This window comes from Uloborus diversus, chromosome 8 (genome assembly GCF_026930045.1).
Source record: "Uloborus diversus isolate 005 chromosome 8, Udiv.v.3.1, whole genome shotgun sequence".
Taxonomy (NCBI): domain Eukaryota; kingdom Metazoa; phylum Arthropoda; class Arachnida; order Araneae; family Uloboridae; genus Uloborus; species Uloborus diversus.
In genome coordinates, this window is record NC_072738.1 from 81,710,980 (window position 1) to 81,731,807 (window position 20,828).

General features: G+C 35.2%; 1 protein-coding gene across 1 annotated transcript in view; it reads right to left on the minus strand.

Moving 5' to 3' along the window:
• The window catches only part of LOC129227509 (reversion-inducing cysteine-rich protein with Kazal motifs-like), a 147,548-nt gene that overhangs the window by 76,730 nt on the left and 49,990 nt on the right, over positions 1-20,828 (minus strand). Inside the window, exon 4 of the mRNA XM_054862085.1 lies at positions 11,584-11,620. Coding sequence (XP_054718060.1) covers positions 11,584-11,620 — 37 coding nt within the window. The remainder of the gene's footprint in view (positions 1-11,583; positions 11,621-20,828) is intronic.

Sequence of the window (20,828 nt, forward strand, 5' to 3'; positions counted from 1 at the left end):
TCATCCTCAAGCACATGAAATGTGTAGAATTTCTTTTTTCGCTGCTGGCTTAGAATCTAAAATTAGTTTTTAAATGGAAAAACACATTAACACGTAAAATTGCTTGTATTTTTAAGAAAACTTTAAAAGGGAGCACTGCAACTTACCTAGTTTGGGTAAACTTGATTTTCTTTTGCATATATTTTTCTTCAGGATATGTTTCCTATAAGTATGATGTAGATAAAAACTGCGTGTTAAAACAGAAAAGAATCGGAATTCAATTACTGATTCACCAGGAACGCACCTCACTCTGACTGTCTTTCGTACAGCATGCGTCTACGAAATCCACGAAAATCCAAAAAGAAAAGAGAAAGAAATGAAGAAAACCACGCCAATGAGCCTGTGGGATACAGCGGAAATGGCAATAAATGCTTGTTTTTACTTTGCCAATGGCAATTTGATGGACCAAGGAGAGGGGCTGAACTTCAAGGTCACAGGACCCAGCTGGTTTGAAAGTCGAAAGGGACATTTCCCCGTTTCGGACGGAGTAGGTGACACAGCAAAAAGCAGACGAAAATTGGGAACCTGCAGTTGTTGCACGAGGTTCTCGTGTTCTGAATTGACTCAAGCGCTGAGAAAATTGCCGATTACTGGGAATATATAAGTGGAAAATGGTTAAGTGGTTATAAAAACATTCTCTTTCGGAAAAATTTTGTTGATGCGAGATGCAACAACTGAGAAAAAAGGACAGGGGTCTTTCGGGAAGGGGGGGGGGGGGGTCCGGACCCCATGGACCCAACCCTTGGCTACGTCCTTGCAGGGACGCCCCGAACTTAAATTTTTGGGAGGGCAGAAATTCGCATATTGTCGTATTTAATTCCAAATTTTGTCGAATAGAACTCCAAACTTAGCATAAATGCCAGAAAAGATTTTCAAAATAAGGAACTTTTTTGCGAGGTCACAGTGACCTCCAGTGACCTGTCATCTGGGCTCCCCTGCGGGGGCGGACTGACCCGCCGGCTCATCAGCCCGCGGGCCAATGCGCTCTCAAGGCTGAACACCTTTTATATTTTATTTATTATTTTTTTAAAACTTATTTAATTTTTTGGTGCAACTTCCTTATTTTTATTTTTATTTATTTATTTATTTTTTCGCGCTAACAAACCTGTGCGACTTCACTTTGCTTTTTTCTTCTTTGCTTTAAGCCCGTAAATCTGTGCATCATCTTTTTTTTTATTGTAATTTTTTTTCGTACTTTTCTTTTGAACCTCTTTTTTTTTCTTTTGGCACTTTTTTTTTGCACTTTTTTTTCTACTTTTGGCACTTTTTTTTTTTTTTTTTTTTTTTGCGTCCTTTGGAGGCCAAGGTTGGCGCCCTCTTGCGGGACCCCGTCCGCCTCTGCTAGGGGCGGATACAGAAATAATTTCTGGAGGGGGCCTAAGAAATTAAAAAGCTCCCCCTCCCCATTTCAATCTTTCATAGCGAAGTTCTTATGACTTTATTTCCAAATGTGTGTGTGTGTTTTTTTTTTTTTTCAACTTTTTTTCAGTGTCTCTTAAGACCAATTAATATGCTTTTAAATACATAAATAATGCACTTTTCTACTTTGAATGTGGAAGTAAAATATTTTGAACATTTCAAGCCAATTATACACTAAACGCTATAAAATATCACCGAGATGCGGAAAAATGAGAGGTTTTAATTGCGAACATTTTCATAATGATTATGACACGAGGACATGGTTATTAAAAAACCCATACCTCATTTGAGTTCTTTAAATGACTTTATATTTTAACTATAATAGATTATACAAATAAGAAAATTATAGCTTTATAATATTCAGGTTTTATTAAAGAATTCAGAAGTTACTTTTTTGCAAATTTCAAAGTCGTTGCTGATTTGTTTTTAAAAATTCAAACACAATATGCCGTTTTAATTAATATTATGATTTTGCCAACAAGCTATCATGTGCTTTACTGCATTTGCATTTTTTTAAAAGCTGAAAAAAATAAATCCATTATTCGCAAATAGCTTCCTGGATTAAAATGACTTTTCTACGCACATTTTCACACATTTTTAAAAAAAATGTCAATTACTGATTCCATTAAAGAAAAATTAATAAGCGAATGGCGGTATTAGGTTCCTTTTCTTGAGTTCGAAACCAGTAAGTTAAATTACCGCTCTAGTCTCTGACCCCAGTATTACTTCTTTTGCTAACACAAATGCTTTTATAGGGCAGTAGCAGACGACGTCATCCTGGTGGACAAACAAACTCCAAGTGCTGCTGACAACTAAACGTGCTGTTCGCTCGGCTGTCAAAGCATCTCTTTCGCTTCCATGTTTTTACATCGTAATGCTGCGTGTGATCTAATTTTTGTTGAATTAGGCACTGTTCAACTAATTTCTTGGCATTGATGAGCATTTATTTTAATACTAGATAAGTTGAAGTGACTAATACAACTAGTATTTTGTTAATTTTATGTACAGATTCTTTTTTAGAGTGAGATTAAATTTTTGTTTACTTCACTCACCCATCCACGATGTTTACGTTACGTTTGCGTTGCATCAAAAATTATTTGCATTCTCGATGAGTCAAAGTCACAACTTCGTTTGCCTGTAGTGTGGGTGTTATTTCTGCTTTTTTTTTCCATCCCTTCATCATATAACTTTTTTGCCTTGTCATAAATTTTGTCATTACATTTCGTGTTACGTTTAACCACAATACGCAATGTTTAGATTCTAAATTTTTTTTTTTATAATCACTGAACCGACTTGCTCCGCGTTGTGTTGCTATTCAATTTCATGCTAAACAAACTTCGTTACACTTTTTCCTCTCAGTAAAACTCATCACATTGAGATTAGATAAGTCAAAGTCACAAAATAAACAGTTTTCCACAAATTTTATGAACTCTCTCCCCCTCCTCCCTTTGTTTTTGGGAATTGTTTGTTTGACATTTGTTGCCTTCTATACTATTTCTTTTGCTGTGCAGTGTAGGTGTTATTTTCTGCTGCTATTAAGTTTTTCATAGTGTTTCTTAAGCAATAAATTTTGATCAGGTCTACGGAGCCGGAGTGGGACTGATTTTGGGGTAAAGGAGTCAGAGTCGAAGGCTCTAAATTGCCGGACTCTTTTATTTCCCCTCCAACTCTACAGACCATGTTGTCAAAAATTTCTCCTTGGATTTATGCTTAAATGTTCTTTATTAAAAATTTATTATTCTTGAACGTTTGTATAGTTATGACAATTCCCAAAAGAGGCAAAGGATATGTGCTTAATACATGTTCTATCGAAAAAGAATGTAATCCCGGGACAGTCTCGCAAATGTTTCGCCCCTGTAGCTCTACGGATGAGAAGTGCCAAAAAAGTTGTATCAGAAACACAAGGAAAATTCTCACTAGCTGGATCATTTGTTCAGAGACAGAGTTAGTCTTTAAAATTCTGCCCTGCGAATGATCTTGTTGGTATGAAAATTTGGAAGAACTATTTACACTTCATAAGGATGCGTTGAATTTGACAACAGAAATATGGACTCGTTTCTGCTACCAAATACGGAACAACATAGTAGTATATTCTAAATATAAAGTTTCTCGCTAAATTAGACCATACGATTACCACATAATGTATTTTTACCACATGGACAGAAATAAAGTCAAACTTAATAGTTCATGGTTCGTGTTAAAATATTTAAGTTCATTTTGCTTTATGTGTGTCAACTCTTTTAACTGGTTTGAAATTTAATTTGATCTAAAATGTGAATTCCGTTAATGAATGTGCCACTTATTTTTATTTTGATCCCATGTGCTGACATATAAGTCAGAAATAACTGTATTAAGTTTTTAGAATGAATAGAAAATTATCTTTTAGTGAAAACTTGATTTTACACTTTCTGTAGAACCAGTGATGAAAAACGTTCCAAGCGGGAAAACTTAAAATCAGGGCCTTGTTCAAAATCTGAGCACATTGTTTAAAAATCGACTCTTATTCAATGAAGTAGGGGGGGAAATGTGTAACCTTTTTACTTGTTTTTTGATACAATTTCATTTATAGCACGATTCGATTCGTTAACATTTTTTTACAAATTCACTTCTTGGTTGGCATTTATAATTGTAAATAGCTTTAGAGTTTTTGTACTTAGAATTGCTTAATCATCTGTGGGGACATTCTCGATTATATCTTCTTTATTTTCGTTATTATCATCAAAGGCGTTCAGTTAATCTGATCTTGAAGGACTTCGTTATTTAACGAGATGACACGTGTCACCAACTGCTGGAAAAATTTCAAGAAGGGTACCAGCAGCTCTAGTCCTCAACTGCCATGAAGGAATATTGGACGGTCAGAGGAAATCCTTCTCACAGACAAAGAAAAATTAGACAGTGCAAAAGGATGCCAGAGCGGCTTCAAACAGCTATAAAACATTTATCTTTAAAAAAATTCTGTGAGTCTTGCAGCTGAAAAATTATTTTGATCTGTTTGTAGAAAAACAGTCATGTGGACTTTCTGAAAAAGGGTAAAGTAAATCCGGAATATTTTAACGTATCAGTACAGTCTTTTTCAGAGACCAGCAGAATGGAGTTCCACTGTATCTGCAATTTAACTGCCCATTGCGGGAGAAAATTTTTTTGATACTTTATCATTCAAAAATCATCGAAATCAATTAAATAATTTTACATGGAAGGCACAAAAAGAACACATTCAAATAAAAACTTTTATTTCCAACAAAATTTCTATTGCTCCTTTTTACATACATACATATTTATACTTACACACAATGCTGTAGTTGTAGTATAATTGTTTTGTTTTTTTACTGTAATAAATGCAAATGTGATGTCAATTGGTTTGAAACCACCTTTTCTTTTAATGAGTCCCCTCAAACATTTGTTCTTAATTGAAGCACTGCTGACGTGTATATGTTATAAGTGAAAATCACCCCTCATATGAAAAATTTATGATTATGTCGAATTTTATGGGTTGTAAGCCCATAAAACCTAAAAATTATCAAACAGTTGTTGGGGTAGGTAAAAAGAATGAGTTGGCACAGAAACCACCTCTTCTCCTTAGAACAGAGTACCCTACCTTTATAACTCTAACGGGTTTGATGACAGTCCGGCAATTGAGAGAGAGGACTTAACAGAATAAATTAACATCTGCTACCGGGCCTCTGCCCTTTGCATTTTTATCTATAAACTTTCTTCGTTATAAACCCCTCCCCCCCCCCGAAATAAAATACTGGCTACGGCCTTGCAATAATCAACCCCACCTTTATATGTCCGGCCTAGGCCCGGATCTATAATTCCTTCCCTCCCATAATCGCTATTGAATAATTGTCTTTAGTCGTAACATCATTGTTTTGTGAAATCCTTAGGTTTTTTTTTTAATGAAAAGAGAAGGAAAAAGTTTGTTTTTAAATTCGATCGATCCTTGCATTACATAAGTAAAAGAAATGCAGTGAAATCCCATTACAACGAACTCCAAGGGACTGATAAAATATTTCATTGCAACGGAATCGTCTAAAAACTTACTTTATTTTTATAAAAGTGTCAATTTTACAAACCTACACCCTAATATACGTAAATATGCAACTTTTACAGTTACAAAAAACTAAAATATAATTAACACATTAATTATTCTGAAAAAAAAATTAAAATATTGAACACTGAACTTTTATTCACTGGTCGTCATCACAAAAGTGTTGCTATTTTCTTTTATGCGAGACATTTGGTCCCAGTAGACATTATAAAAGATTCTAATTGATAATCGTTATTATACTGACCACAAGAACCCTTTCCGAATTCGCAAGGTGCCTTGCGTTTTGGTGTGCAGAAATCGACAGCGCTTGGATAGACACTAGCTTTTGTTGTCACACATAAACCCATGTTTCAGTATGAGTGCATTTCCACCTTGAATGGCTCTGTTTTGAAAGTACAAATGGAGTTTTCACATAGCGACTTGTGAAAGTTGTTTTTTAGTTTCTGAAAACAGCATTAAGTACAAAATATTCGAACTGACGTTGAAAAAAATATTTCGTGGAACAAATTTTTGAAAAAAATTTCTTCGTAAAAATGAGATGTTTTATACATCATCTTAATACGTTTTAAAATGGGTTCGTTGTATTTTTTGTTCGAAAATTTCATTGTAATGGGATTTCACTGTATATGGAATTCTACGCACTCCAATTAGTTTTTTTTTTTTTTTTTTGTGCTATGTAAGAAAACTACGTGTAAAAAATGGACATTTTCCATTTTTGAAGTTTCTTTCTCATTTCGGAGAGGGTTCTAACTCCCTGCCCCCCCCCCCCCTTTGGCCGTGCCATTGCTTGTGGTGAATATGTTGCATTATAATCTGTGCAATACGTATTTTTCAGATTTTTAACTATCATTTGTGGTAATTAGGCTGCTTCATGTTATCATACATAAAAATATGGTAAGCACATTACATATTGGCAATTCCATGGTGTTGAACGTAAAAAATGAAGAAAAATTTCTCAGTTTTAATTCCATTTACCAAATATAAACTGTTCCAAAATGATCAAATTTATTTACAAGATACTTCCTACATCCCACTGAATAAAAAATCATGTTAGTTTTTCAAAATAGATTCCTAAAGTATAAACGTATTTCTGCAACATCACCAGCAACACTCTGTATCTGTAAATGGTTATTCATCTGAATTCTTAATATTAGCATGTATTTTTTGGAAAAAACAGAATTTCTTCGAGAGTTTACAAATATGGTTTGAAAATATTCAAGATGCTGATCTTGGTTTAACCTGATGTAACTTATTTATAACTGAAGTGATCAAATTTTAGACAGGCATTTCAAAATATACAACTCTTTACCTTTAAAATACCTCATTTGTTTACATATTTTAATTTTGAAAATTTGATCATCTGGTTGACTTTATCATGGAATTGCCCATATTATTTACTTGTGTGTAATATTTATATATTGTAATACTGTAGACAATAATTTGGTTAACCTTTTAGTTCCATAAAGTGACCACTTGACCAAAAATTAAAAACCTTGATTTCACTCTCCCCCACCGTTTTCTTCAACTATTTGGATATCGCATTTAAAAAAATAGAGCTTTGCACAATGCATTTGTTTTAGATATTAAATTCAACGCCTTTTTAACGATTCCGTACCTAAGAATTATTTTGCAGGAAAAAAATTAAATTTCAGTTTTTGAGGTGAAATATCCTCTATATTATTGTGCTTCAATTTTGAAATATAGTCAGTACCCTGTTATGTTTTGATATTCATAAAAATTTGATTAATTATTCATCAGTTAAAGATTAGAGAGAAATTTAGAGTGGCGTTAACTTCAGTATTAGAATACAGTATAGCACCTGTTATGTTTTGACAGTCATAAAAGTTTGATTAATTATTCATCAGTTAAAGATTAGAGAGAAATTTAGAGTGGCGTTAACTTCAGTATTAGAATACAGTAAAGCACGGTTTATACCTTTTTGAAGGGACTGTATGAAAAAAGCAAACAAATGAAAAAAAATGTATTATAAGTATAGGTTAATGTGTATTAGACTCTGCACGGACCAATTTAAAAAACATATAATTGATAAGAACATATAAAAAAGATAAGTATAAATGGTGCACTGTATTTTATTTTCCGGAAACGCATTAGCATTTCAGATGAGCTACTGAACTCGAGAGAACTTCGAGCAGCTATGAACCAAAACATACACCTAAATTTAACTGTATTTTTTCCTCGCTATATTTGTCGACAAAACCTCACTACAGGTGTTAACTAGATTTTCCTGAACGTCACAGCATAAAGGTGCCTAAAAGACACTTGCACAAGGGCACCGATCAGGCTTGGCACAAACCTACCCGCCTTGTTAAAACCAAGTATTTAAGAGATCAAAAACGAATTTTCTACAATAACTACAAAAAATAATCCCGCTCAAAATGGAATCACATATTGCTTTACGAATTGTAATTAATTTACCACAATAAATAAGTTTATTTAGGACTGATGAAAAGATTCAAAAAACAAACCTGTCGTTTTGAATTTTTCGGGGAGGGGGCAAAGGGCTATATTTAATGCAAATTTTTATTGGAAAACAACAAAACCTGCACTCTTTTATGAAAAAAACATTAATTTTACAAAGCTGGCCATTGAAAAATTAATGTTTTTACATGTAGAAGGGTTTTGCATTGCTTGCTCCTCCCTGGAAAACTCGAAATGACAAGCCTGAAGGGGGGGGGGGGGCAGTTGACCCTTAAATGACAGGTCTGTCTAAAAACTTCCATGACTGAAAACTTACTACGCAAATTAGCAGATATACTCCACAATTCATGTTATAAATCTGAGTTGTACGAGAAGGATAACTTTTATCAATATTCAGAGGATTGAAAAGTTGGCAAAGGAAGTTTTTCTCAATATTTCAAAATCAGAATAATCATTTATCTTTGCAGATAATATACATACTCAATATCCAGCATGTATTTTAAACAGTAAAAACACTAATTATTTTATTATTTATGCTTTCTACTACTTTTATGTCAAGGCATGTTTAGTTTTTGAGAGCCAAAAATTTCTTCCATTCTTCCATTTGTTTAAAATGTTCCCCAATAATTCAGTTTTATTAACAAGTGTGAAAACTGAATCTGTCTCTCGTGTGTTGTCTTTTTTTGCTCATGAAGTTCTAACAATTCAACAATTAATCTGATCTTGAAAAACTGCACTAAAAATTTTGTATTTCTTAGGAGACCAAGTTTAGCATAAATTCTGGGATCAATTTCATAGAAAATATGATATTCGGAACAAAAATCAATCCTTTAGAAAATGAATCGAATTTTATATTTATATAATTAAACGCGCACAAAACAAGGTCATTGCAAAAATATTTAGACAGACGCCGGTATGCTAAACATGATTTTTACTTATCGTTTCAGTCACCGCACATATATCGCCGACATTTTACACATAAAAAATCCGAAATACATCCACAAGAGGAAAGGTAATAAGCTTTTAAACTTCAGTACGCTTTAAATTCTTCTAATGCATTGGCACTGAAGCCATAAATCGAATAATTCAGGATTCAAGTCCGTCAAGTCAGATGGCTTTGTTGAAAGCTCATTTTTACTCAATAAATATTGGTCCTTATTGTTGATTATCTTGATTTTTTCAGTTTTTCATCGTTTTTCTTCGTTATTATGGCTTTGACAATATTCAGAATGAATTTTATACAAAGAAAAAGCATAAAAGAATAACATCGCACTCGCAATAACATGCAGCTAATACGGCGAACTGCAGGTTGCTTGTCCACCAGGAACGGTTGCCAGGTTCCGTTGCTATGCAAAAAGCAGCTGACTGCTACTGCCCTATTCAAATAAGATATGCGTCTTTTGTGATCTTTACAAAAACTGTAAACATTTCTTCGTGTTGTACAACAGAGAAGTGAATTTAATTTTTTCCCCTCTTTGGGGGGTGCCCGGGCCCTGCTCCTAAGATGTGCCCCTACTCCGCTGCATTATAGCTGCACCTTATGTATGAGAGAGAAAAATGGTCTAGTCAAATGCTCGTTGTGGGTGGCTTTTTCCTATCGAAGAAAATGACGTAGCACTTCATAGCTCCGGAGAGAAACGAACGAAATTGCCGGAACGAAGCTCTATAAACGGAAGCGCAGCTGCCTCGTCAGCGGATCGTGGCTACTGCACGAGCATTCCGCTTCGGCCGTTTGATTGATGCGGCCAGCGAAAGGAAATACCGCCCTAATTTATTCTCTTTTTACAAGCGACATCTGATCCAAGTCAACATGATCATCAACACCAAGAACGCGCTGTTTCTGCGAACTGGCTTTCGTCTCGTGCACGGTGGTTTCGAATGGTGTTTACGCTGCAGTTCAGCACGTCAAAACATTGGAGTATGTGTGTTAAGCGTCAGGATCGCGGATGCGGGGACGGGGGGGGGGGATACAAGGCATTTGCGTTCTTTGTGAAAAAAAATGAGGAAATAAAATAAGTACGAAGTGAATTCAGAAGTTTGCGCAGACTTATGATTGCAGTCTGACAGAAAAGCAAAAACGAAAAAGTAAAAGTGAAGCATTTGACACTTTTCAACGGAAGCTAACGAAATATTTTCATGATGGATTACACATCGTTTGACAAATAACCTTCAGGGATTGTCGAAGTTGAAATTCATATGCTTCATGGCGGCTGACAAAATTGTTTTTAAATTGAGCTCAGGGGGGGCGACCCAAACTCAAATTTTTGGGGGAGCGGAAATTCTCATTTCGTCGAATGAAACTCCAAATTTTGCCGCAAGATGATAATTTTGCAGAATGAAACTAAATATTTCGCAAAATGATGATAATTTTACCGAATAGAGTGCCCAATTTTGATGAGTGATGATAACTTTGCCCAAACGAACTCCAAATTTTGCCGAATAATGATAATTTTGCCGAATGGACCTTCAAAATTTTCCGAATAGAACTCCAAATTTCATCGAAGGATGACAATATTTTGCCGAATAGAGGGCCAAATTTTGCTGAATGATGATACCTTTGCCGAAACGAACTCCAAATTTCGCCGAAAGATGACAATATTTTTCCGAAAAGAGCGCCAAATTTTGCTGAATGATGATAGCTTGGCCGAACGGAACTTCAAACTTCACAGAAGGGTAACAATATTTTGCCGAATAGAGCGCCAAATTTTGCTGAATGATGATAACTTGGCCGAACGGAACTCCAAACTTCACAGAAAGATGACAATATTTTTTCCGAATAGAGCGCCAAATTTTGCTGAATGATGATAACTTTGGAGCTCCAAATTTTCTCGAATGGAACTCCTAATTTCAATGAATGATGACAATTTTACGGAATAGAACGGCAATTTTTGCTGAATGATGATAATTTTGCCAAATAGTCAGACAATATTTGCCAAATAAGGAAATTTTTGGGAGGTCACGATGGCCTCCCGTGACTTTTCATTGATCCGTCCCTGATTTAGCTTTCTTTTCGAAAACATTAAAGAAAAGTGAAGTAGAATAAAAAATATACGGGGTTGCAAGATACAAGATAAATTAAATTTTTTCCTTTCTCACAGTTTAGATTCGGGAAAATGCGCATAAGATAATGATTGGAGTTTACGAGAACAACCAAAGGAATAGTGACAGTGAAATATTTGATACTTCCAACAGAAACTGACGAAATATTTACAGGATGGCTTACACATCCTAAAATAAGCAGTCTCCAGTGGTGGTCGAAGTTGGATGGTTGGAATCTGAATGCTTTCTGACGTTTGACCTGTAGCGAACACAGGCCAAATTGTTTTATTTTAAGACTTAGAGACAGTGAGAAACAAAGTGATGTAAATAGACTTTTTAAAGTTTTAAGCTTTCATTGAAAAGTTTTCTAGTAGAATCCACCAGGGCTACTACATTACTATCTCTTTGTCCGAAACAGATGAGTTTCTCCTACTATTTGTATGAGTTATGCAACCTCACTCGGTTAATTTCCTCAGTTGGTGTTCCCTTGAAAAGCATTATATCAAAGAAAGCCCCACATTCAGCTGCTTCATTTTAAATGTTATCAATTTAAAAATAACATTATTAATTGAAACGGAAATATTGAATTTTATGCTCACCCGATAAAGTTTGATTCATACAAGACCAAAAAGGAACCTGCAAAAGAAAACAAAGCAATTAGCGTGATTTATTAAATTTGAATATCATGTGAATTGATGATATGACTAAGATATATGTTACTGGTAACTTTAGCATGAATTTCACACACAAACACACACACACACACACACAAAAAAAAAAAATATTTGAACGAGAAAACCCTAAAAAATAGTGACTAATACATTTGTTCTGAAAATGTGTTAAAAGACATAGAATTCGTAGTCTTCGATTAAGTTGGTGTATTTAAAATCTTGATTAAAAACACCATTTAAATCAAATGATTTTATTAACAGAATCATTGGTTAAAACTAATTGAAATTTTAAAATGTGTTGCTGTAAATATAAAATGCGTTGCATTCATAGCCATTGTGCAGAATGATTACCAAGGTCCTATTAAGATATCAGGGAGCTTAGGCCAAATACTCTTTTGGGGCTCCCTGTATTGAAACTTTACAATTTTTTTTTCATAGACTAAAACAATTTTAGCCATACACTTTAAGTAGCACTTTAAGTAGTTAAGTAATTTCAGCAATTTTGGGGCCCTTAAGTAGCGGAAGCTCTCGGCCACGGCCTCTGTGCGAACGTTAGGCATAATAATAAACATAGTTCCAAAAACATTCCAAAATGTAGGATATGGATAACGTAAACAAAAAAAAATTATTGTTATTATAATAAAACAACGTAATTAGGCATAAATTTGTAGGAAACTGCTATCACGTGTTCCGTTGTTACAAGCAGGGCTGTGCAGTCGGAGTCGTTAGAAAACAGGCCGGCTCCGATTCCGGGCTTCTTTTTTTCTTTCATTTTCACTGACTCTAATTGTATTTTTTAAAAAACTGATTACCAATTGGTTCAATTAAATTCATAAAAATCTACTAATGAGAAAATAACTGCCACTATGGCAATCAGCTAGCTTGAGTGCTTACCGAACTTTCTGTAGCCATCTTCTAGTTTGCTTGCTTTTTAACTTGACCAATAGCAACTGTCAGCAAACGGTTTTGTTGCCTAACATATTCAAGTAATCACTTTCAAATAAAAACAGAAAGATAGTGTTTTGTTCGATTTCAGTTATAAAATAGTAAATAGGAAAGTAACAATTTAGTAAGTCGAGGCCGTAGCTCAGGTGGGAACTTTGAGAGTGATCGGCAAATTCAAATAAGTTCTGGCATGAAAAGCACGAATCCAACAGATCCAATAAAATAATGCAATATATATATATTTTTTTATCAAGACTATTTCTATAAGTTTGGTTCTCACAGTTAATCTTAAAACCTTCATATTAAGTTCTCACTTGGTTCTCACAGTTAATTCTAAAGCAGCCAATAAAATTTAAATTAAAAATTTAGTGAAGAAGAAATATAGGTATTAAAAGCTATTTGTACAAATTTGTACACCGCCGCATTTTGCGTAAAATTTGCTCCTGACTTATATCTGTCCTATTTTCGTTGAAATTTTACTGATGAAATAAAATTAAAAATATATTCGGGAAAATTTTCAGAATTAAAATATTTATATTTTTTTATAAACTCTTAAATTAAATTGGGTTGTCCCCTACCAGATTGGTGCCACCCGGGGAAACCACCCCTCCTCAAGAAGATTTAGAAAAAAAGTTTTTTTCTTTCAAGTTACCGCTTTCAAAAATTGAAAGCACACGATTTGACTAATATCTATTTGTTAAACATTAAAGGGGGGCAAATTATAAGTAATCCTTTTCAATTTTTTAAAGGGATTTTTAAATCATCTCACTTTTAAACTTGTAATTATTGGAAAATTTGATTTTTAAATTGAATTTCTAATGTTGTATGCGTCTTGGGTTTAAAATAAAATACAAAATGTGAAATTTTCATAAAAAGGAATTAATATTTCAATTTCTGTAGAGGTTTCCCCCTTTCCCCTGAAGGAGGAGAGGGAATTGAAAAAATACAATTAAAAAAAATTAGGAGTCGGAGTCGGAGTTGGAGTCGGAGGTTTCAAAATCCAGGAGTCGGGGTCGGAGTCGGCCATTTTCCTTCCACTCTGCAGCCCTGGTTACAAGGAACCCCTTTGTCAATGCAAAAGAAGTGAGATCAGGGATGAAAAGGCATCCGAAGAAATCCAAACTTAACAATATTTATTTCTTTTTTTACAACAATGTCAGAAAAGTAAAATTGTATTTATAGAATTAATCGGATATTACTCTATGTAAGAAGAAAAGAAAAATGTTAATCTGTTCTTTCTCCAAGAAGAACGTTAATCTGTTCCGAACTAGATTAACATTCTTTATGGAGTGAAAGATCTTTTTCTTCCCTTCAAAACACTTAGAGCAAATGCTTATAATTGTGCAGGTGAAATTAACTCCAAAAATAAATGCATGACTTACAACAAAAGGATCTTTATTTTGGGTGAAAAATATTTACTGCTACTTTCAATACGTTAAGATTATTGTTACTGGCAAAATTCCAAATGATTTGAGTTGACGTTTACTACTAACAGATAATTAGCAGCTGAGGTTATTTTTATCTTAAGTGATATTATAAGTGGGAAAATCAGCTTCTTGAAGGAGGCTGAAAACTTGAGTATTTGAAACAAAAGGCAAACATAAAATAGAGATTACCATAAGTTATGGTTTTGCGAAGCTTTGATAATATTACTGCCTTTGCAACATGCTTTTTTATCTGAAGATTTATTTTTTCTTTTTTGAAGCCTAGCTATAAGGGGATTAAAAAAACTATTTCACTATTTAGATTACTGATAAGGAATACGATTATGATTGCGATTTATAGAACTTGATATAATGAAAATGCGTATGTTATTGCCATCAGGTCTGCGAAGCCGGAGGGAAAATGAGACTCTGGCTCCGACTCCGACTCCGGGAATTTTAGAGTCTTCGCCTCCGTCTCCGTCAAAGGTATTTTGCCCCCGAACCAATACGAAAAGTAAAAGTAGGTATTTTATTAAAGAAAAGTAAGCTAGTTTGTAAGCAATCCTTACTGTCTAACCAGCCTTGAAGGTTTTAAAAAGAAAAAAGAAAAAAAAAATGAAGCAAACAGCGAAAGCATTAAAACTGAGCACGGCTAGTTTATCTTTCAGCGAAATTCCTCAAAGCAACTTTTGCACTGTATCACAACCTTAAATCGTTACTTCTCAAAGAAATCACGTAGTGAACTCCAATCGGATCCTCCATACTTTCACCGTTCTAATTTCTAGCATTGTTGCATACACAAACTTGTCGAATTCAAATCCAGAGAATTGTTGAGAACATTCGTTGCGCTTGAACGGAAATAAAAATGCGACGCCATCCCCACTGATGCCAAATCTTTCCAACAATCAAAACAATAATAGTTTGTAGCCATTGGCTCTCATTTCGTCGTCTTTAAAATTCTATAATGATCATGTAATAAATCAAGCATACGATCAGACTGCTTGTTCACGTATCGTTCGAACATAAATGAACATTCAAAAATGTCTTCAACCTTGCATAAAGAAAAGACTCGAATAATTTATATTCATCTCACTATTTAATATAAGATTCGCTTTCTGCATGCTAGAGTGAGTAAAAATCCTTCTACGGCGAACATTTTTGTCCAAATGTTTATGAATAATAACTCAAAAAAAATTTATTTTACTCCATTAGCATTTTGACGACATTTTATGTCATCAAGAAAAATGCGTTGTATCCAATTCATATTCCAATGAGATATTAATCTCGCCACTACAAAGTGCCGACAAAATCTTTCATTTAAAGTTATATCTGATCGACGTTTTACGAAGCAATAAATTTAATAGTTAGTAAATAAAGTTACCTGTTCAGAAAGTAACTGATATTATAAAGATGGAAATCGTTTCTTTGACAATCAATTTTATTGAAAAAGCAACCATCAGACTATGGGTATGTTCGGATAAAGCAACCGGTTGCACCGGTCGCTTGGTTTGATGACGTCAGTCATTAGTGCGTTGAATGACCATAGGACATAGAAATCCATCTTCTGGGGTAAAAGTTTAGGTCGAAACGTCTTCCTTTAATGGTTAAATGATTGAACATATCAAAAATATTTAATTGTTTCGAAAAACATGACACCACTTTTTTTTCAACCCCGTCCCAGTTTTATCCGGATTATACTCGGGCAAAGTTTTTCTCACGATTTTGTTTTGCCCGTTCGCCGTAGGGGCAACTTTTTTTCTCTGTTTGCTTTAACTGCTTTGCCCGAGATTTTAATATTAGTTTAACATTATTCCGAAAGATGTTGACAGTTGTCCAGACAGGGAGTAGTAAAAATTTCACGAATATTTCTATTTTGGGAATGGTTTCGTGTAAAAAGCATTTAGCTTTTTTGTAGACATTGCTACGAGGATTTGAATTCTTTAAAATATTAATTACATGTTTCAAAATAGAAAATTATTTCGATGTAGTAAATAAGTAGTAGTTGATTCTAGGTGTCCTGATTCTTTTTGACCAGATTGTGGGATTGAAATGTGTCTTACTCCCTAATTCAAAATGTATCATGCTCAAAGCGTCTTGGAGTAAATGCAAGTTAGTTATTTAGTTTATTTTATTATTAAGTCCGTTGATATAACAAGTTTTATACACTCTAAAAAATTTTCTCTGAATGTCATTTCCATAACTCAACTGCAAAACTCACATCACTGTACAACCTGACTGCTCAAAAAATGTCAACATCCAGGCGAAGTTTTACAAAAAAAAAAAAAAAAAAAGCCAACATACAGGGAAAATTTTGCTATTTAACTTTTAATAAGAAAAATGTTCTACACTTTTTAATTTTGATTTTATTAAGTTTATTTCTTTAGCAAAGCAGTTATTCTCATCTATATCATAGCCAATTCACTGATCGAGTAACGCTTTTGACGTCATCATTAATGAAACTTGCGCTAGAGCATGATAATTTGATAATATTTTTTGGTATTTGTTGACATGTTTGGGGATTACTTTACTTTGACAATCTTGAACTGGATCCGATAACTTAACTGTGTTACTGGTAAGAGTCATTTTAGGACAATGAAGAAACAAAAAAGTGGTCAACAATAAACAACGGGAGTAAAGGGTTAATCCATTGTAGTTAGGGTTAAAATTTCAACTATCAAAATATCACCAAAGAGGCAATTGCTTTGTTCAAATGTAGAAGCAATTTTCACCCGTCATACCTTGACTAGAACCCCTTGAAAAGTACTGCCCGACTTATGCGACATTTTGGTTCCAACGCAGCTATGAATCCAATCTTGTTTCTAGTATTTAGAAATACGTTATTATGTTCGCTGGTTGCTGTGTCGTAAAACTATGCTCGTCGATGCTAAGATGCGTAAAAGTTGTATCTTTATTTAAATCTAGAAAGATAACTTAGTTCACACATTCACCAAACATGTATCGGGGAATGTTTACTGTAATGAACCTCTTTTTCACACCTTATTCGTTTTACCCCTTGCAAAGTACAGGCATACATATGCGACATTTTGGTTCCAACGCAGCTGTGGATCCAACCTTGTTTCTAATATTTAGAAATACGTTATAATGTTCGCTGGTTGCTATGTCGTAAAACAATTGATGATAAGATGCGTAAAAGTTGTAACTTTATTTAAATCTAGAAAGATAACTTAGTTCACACATTCACCAAAAATGTGTCGGGGAATGTTTACTGCAAGGAATCTCTTTTTCACACCTTATTTGTTTTTTATTCGTATGAATTAAATCTTTTTCATTAACAGAATAAAAGAATCAAACATCAACCAGGCAACACATCTGAAGCTTGGGCACCAGTTTTCTGCAACGAGGCTTTTGTACAAATACTAATTTTGTCCGCCCACAATTTAGGAGCCAATATGTCGGATGAGTCAGTTCCCTTAGTATAGGGACCTTTACCTTGACGGGAGATTTTCTAGTCGACATAAAGTAGAGTGAAAATAAAAGTAAAAAAGAGGACATTTTTTGGACCATGTTTAAAAAAAAATGAAACTGGGAAGGGGTTAATCTGTTCTCATATTTTTACAAAAAGCCTCAAATATTCCATTTTATCATATAGTCTACAACGAATAAAGTCCAATTCTCATCCTCATAATATACACTGCTCGACACTGAAAATGCAACACCAAGAAGGAGTGTTCAGAAATTTATGCAAATTTTAGAGTAGACGTACATCACTGAGTTATGCAAATGATGTGAAATGCGTACCTCTCCGTCTTATGTGAAGTAAGATATAAGGGAAGGAACTTGCAGAATGGGCAATATTCGTGTCATTATTTCTGACTGGAGAATTATCGAAGAAATTTTGTTTTTGTCTTAGAGGATACGTGTAACACGAGAGAATGCCAGGCCGACGTCAACGAAGGCACTTCCAGCAGATAGACGATTTTACGAGGGATATGGTGATCGGAATGAAAAGGTGAGGTTGGTCCGTACGTCAAATCGCAGTTGATACCCACATTTATGCGAGCACGGTGCATCGGCTGTGCCGAAGATGGTTGGACAACGAAATGTGGCAAGATTGAGGTGTGCAGGGGCAGCCAGAGTGACGTCAGAACGCGTTTATCGACGCATCCACCGACAAGCTGTAGCAGATCCACAAGTCACTTGTTCCTCGATTCTGTAGCAGGTGCAAGATACCCTAAATGTGTGTTCCAGTGTCAACCAGAACCATTTCCCGTCGTTTGGTCGCACGTGATCTGCAATCACGGCGTCCGCTAAGAAGAATGCCATTGACCCCACAACATAGACAGCAACATTTAGTATGGTGCCGGACTAGAGTGACGTGGATGACAGAATGGCAAAATGTCATGGTCTCAGATGAATCCCGCTTCTTTTTATCCAGTGATAGTCGCCGCATACGTGTGTGGCGTCGACGTGGAGACAGATCTAATCCGGCAGTAACTGTGGAACGTCCCACCGCACGATAACGTGGCATAATGGTTTGGGGGCAATTGTGTACGACTCCATGTCACCTCCAGTTCGTATTCAGGGCACTATGACAGCCCAACGATACTTGGATAATGTGCTGCGGCCGGTGGCAATCCCTTACCTTCAAGGGCTACCTAATGCAATTTTTCAGCAGGATAACGCCCGACCACACTGTGCTCACACTGCCAACATGCTCTCCAAGGCACACAGATGCTTCCCTGGCCACCATACTCTCCTGACCTGGGCGGTTATTCCAAGCTCGTCAGCTTGCGAAATCGAGATTCTCGCTCACGCGATCGGTTGTGACTTAGAAATGTCGTAAAGTAGCATTCTAATCTACTCAAACTTAACTTGCGGCTAGGTTCGAGTAGATTAGAATACTACTTTGCGACATTTCTACGTTACAACCGATCACATGAGCGAGAATCTCGTTCTCGCAAGCTGACGAGCTTGGAATGACCGCCCTGTCACCAATCGAACATGTGTTGGATGTGATTGGGCGCCGTTTGCAGACTCTGTCCCTGCCTCGTTCAGGAGACGAACTGTGGCAAATGGTTGAAAGGGAATGGAGAGTCATCCCTCTGGACACCATCCGCACCCTTATCGACTCTGTGCCTAGACGTGTTTCGTCGTGTATCACTGTCCGCGGTGGTTTTACATCCTACTGAGCCAACGCCGTTCTCGCTCTATATTCTGCCTATCATTTTGAAATTAAGATCATTTATTATTCCTTGCTGTCTCTGTCTTTTTTTCAAATTGCATCACTTTCTGACCACTCTTTCTAGGTGTTGCATTTTCAATGTCTAGCCGTGTATAATAGCGAATGATCGAGTTCTGCTCCTAACGTCATCAACAATGAAACTCGCTCCACGGCGAGATAAATTGATAGTATGTTTCGGTATTGTTTGACATGCGGGGAAAGGCTTTATTATGACAAGGCTGAACTGGATCCAGTATGTTAACTGTCTTACAGGTTAAACCGTCATTTTAGGAGAATGAAGAAACGAAAAAGTGGTCAACAATGAACGCTATCTACTGGAGTTTAGGGTTAATCCTCTGGTGTTAGGGTTAAAATTTCAACTATTTAAATATTATACAACAGGCAATGGCTTCGTTCAAATGTAGAAGCAATTTTCACCCGTCGTACCTTGGTGGGAAATTTTCCAGTATATATATAGTGTATCGAAAATTGTTATAAAAAATATGATATTTTTTGGTCTATAGTATTAAAAAAAACTGAATATGGGATAATCAGCTCTCATAATTTTACAAAAGGCCTTAAATATTCCATTTTATCATATAGTCTGCAACGAATTAAGTCCTATTCTGTTCATATAATAGCAATGTAACTTGACCAAAGCTTTAAGCTCTGTGTTTCCACTACGAGGAACCTCAGTAGACAAAAGATGACCACTTTTCCAATTTGGAACGACATCGTTCGAAGAGTGATCATCGAACTCGTCTCCTCCTCCCCTCATTTGCGCATCGTTTGCGTTTATTTGTATGCTGGTGTCGTGCGAGGGATGCTTATCTCTGCGTACGGAAGAAGCCATAAGAATTGTCGTTGTGACAATGGTACATTGTGGGAAACACGCTCGCAAAGGTGGCTGCTGCAATTGTTGCAGTCTGTCGCAGTGACGGTCAAGGTTAAACGCGAATTTCGTCTCGAAACGGGGATGCGCTCCACAGCTCAAGCTACTTGGGAAGCCATCGCTTCACTTTCTTTTTTTCATACAACGACTTTTTATGCTTTTTATGTGATTAATTGATGTTTAGATTACCCTCCACTTCACATCACCAGTTTACTTTTGGCTAGGATTTCCTGCTTTGTTTTTAAATTAGAAGTAAAAACATTCTGACATTTAAAAAAAAAAAAAAAGCTGCTACCACCCGTCTGCTACGTTTCACTTATGGAATTTTAAGTTCAGATATTATTATTATTTAAGAATTAAATAAACAAAAAATATTTGCATATAAAATTGTTTCACCTTCTTATTTTCGTACAACAAATTTTTATTTGCTTTTTATATGATTAATTGCCGTTTAGATTACTCTTCACTTCACATCACCAGGTTACCTCTGGCTTGGATGTTCTGATTAGTTTTTAATTTAGAAGTAAAAATAGTCTGACATTTTTTTAAAAAAAGATACCACCACCCGTCTGTTATGTTTCAGTAATGGAATTTTATGTTTGGATTTAAAAATTATTATTTGCATGCAAAATTGTTTCTCTTTATTTTTTTCATACAACGACTTTTTATGCTTTTTACATGATTAATTGATGTTTAGATTACTCTTCACTTCACATCACCAGTTTACCTT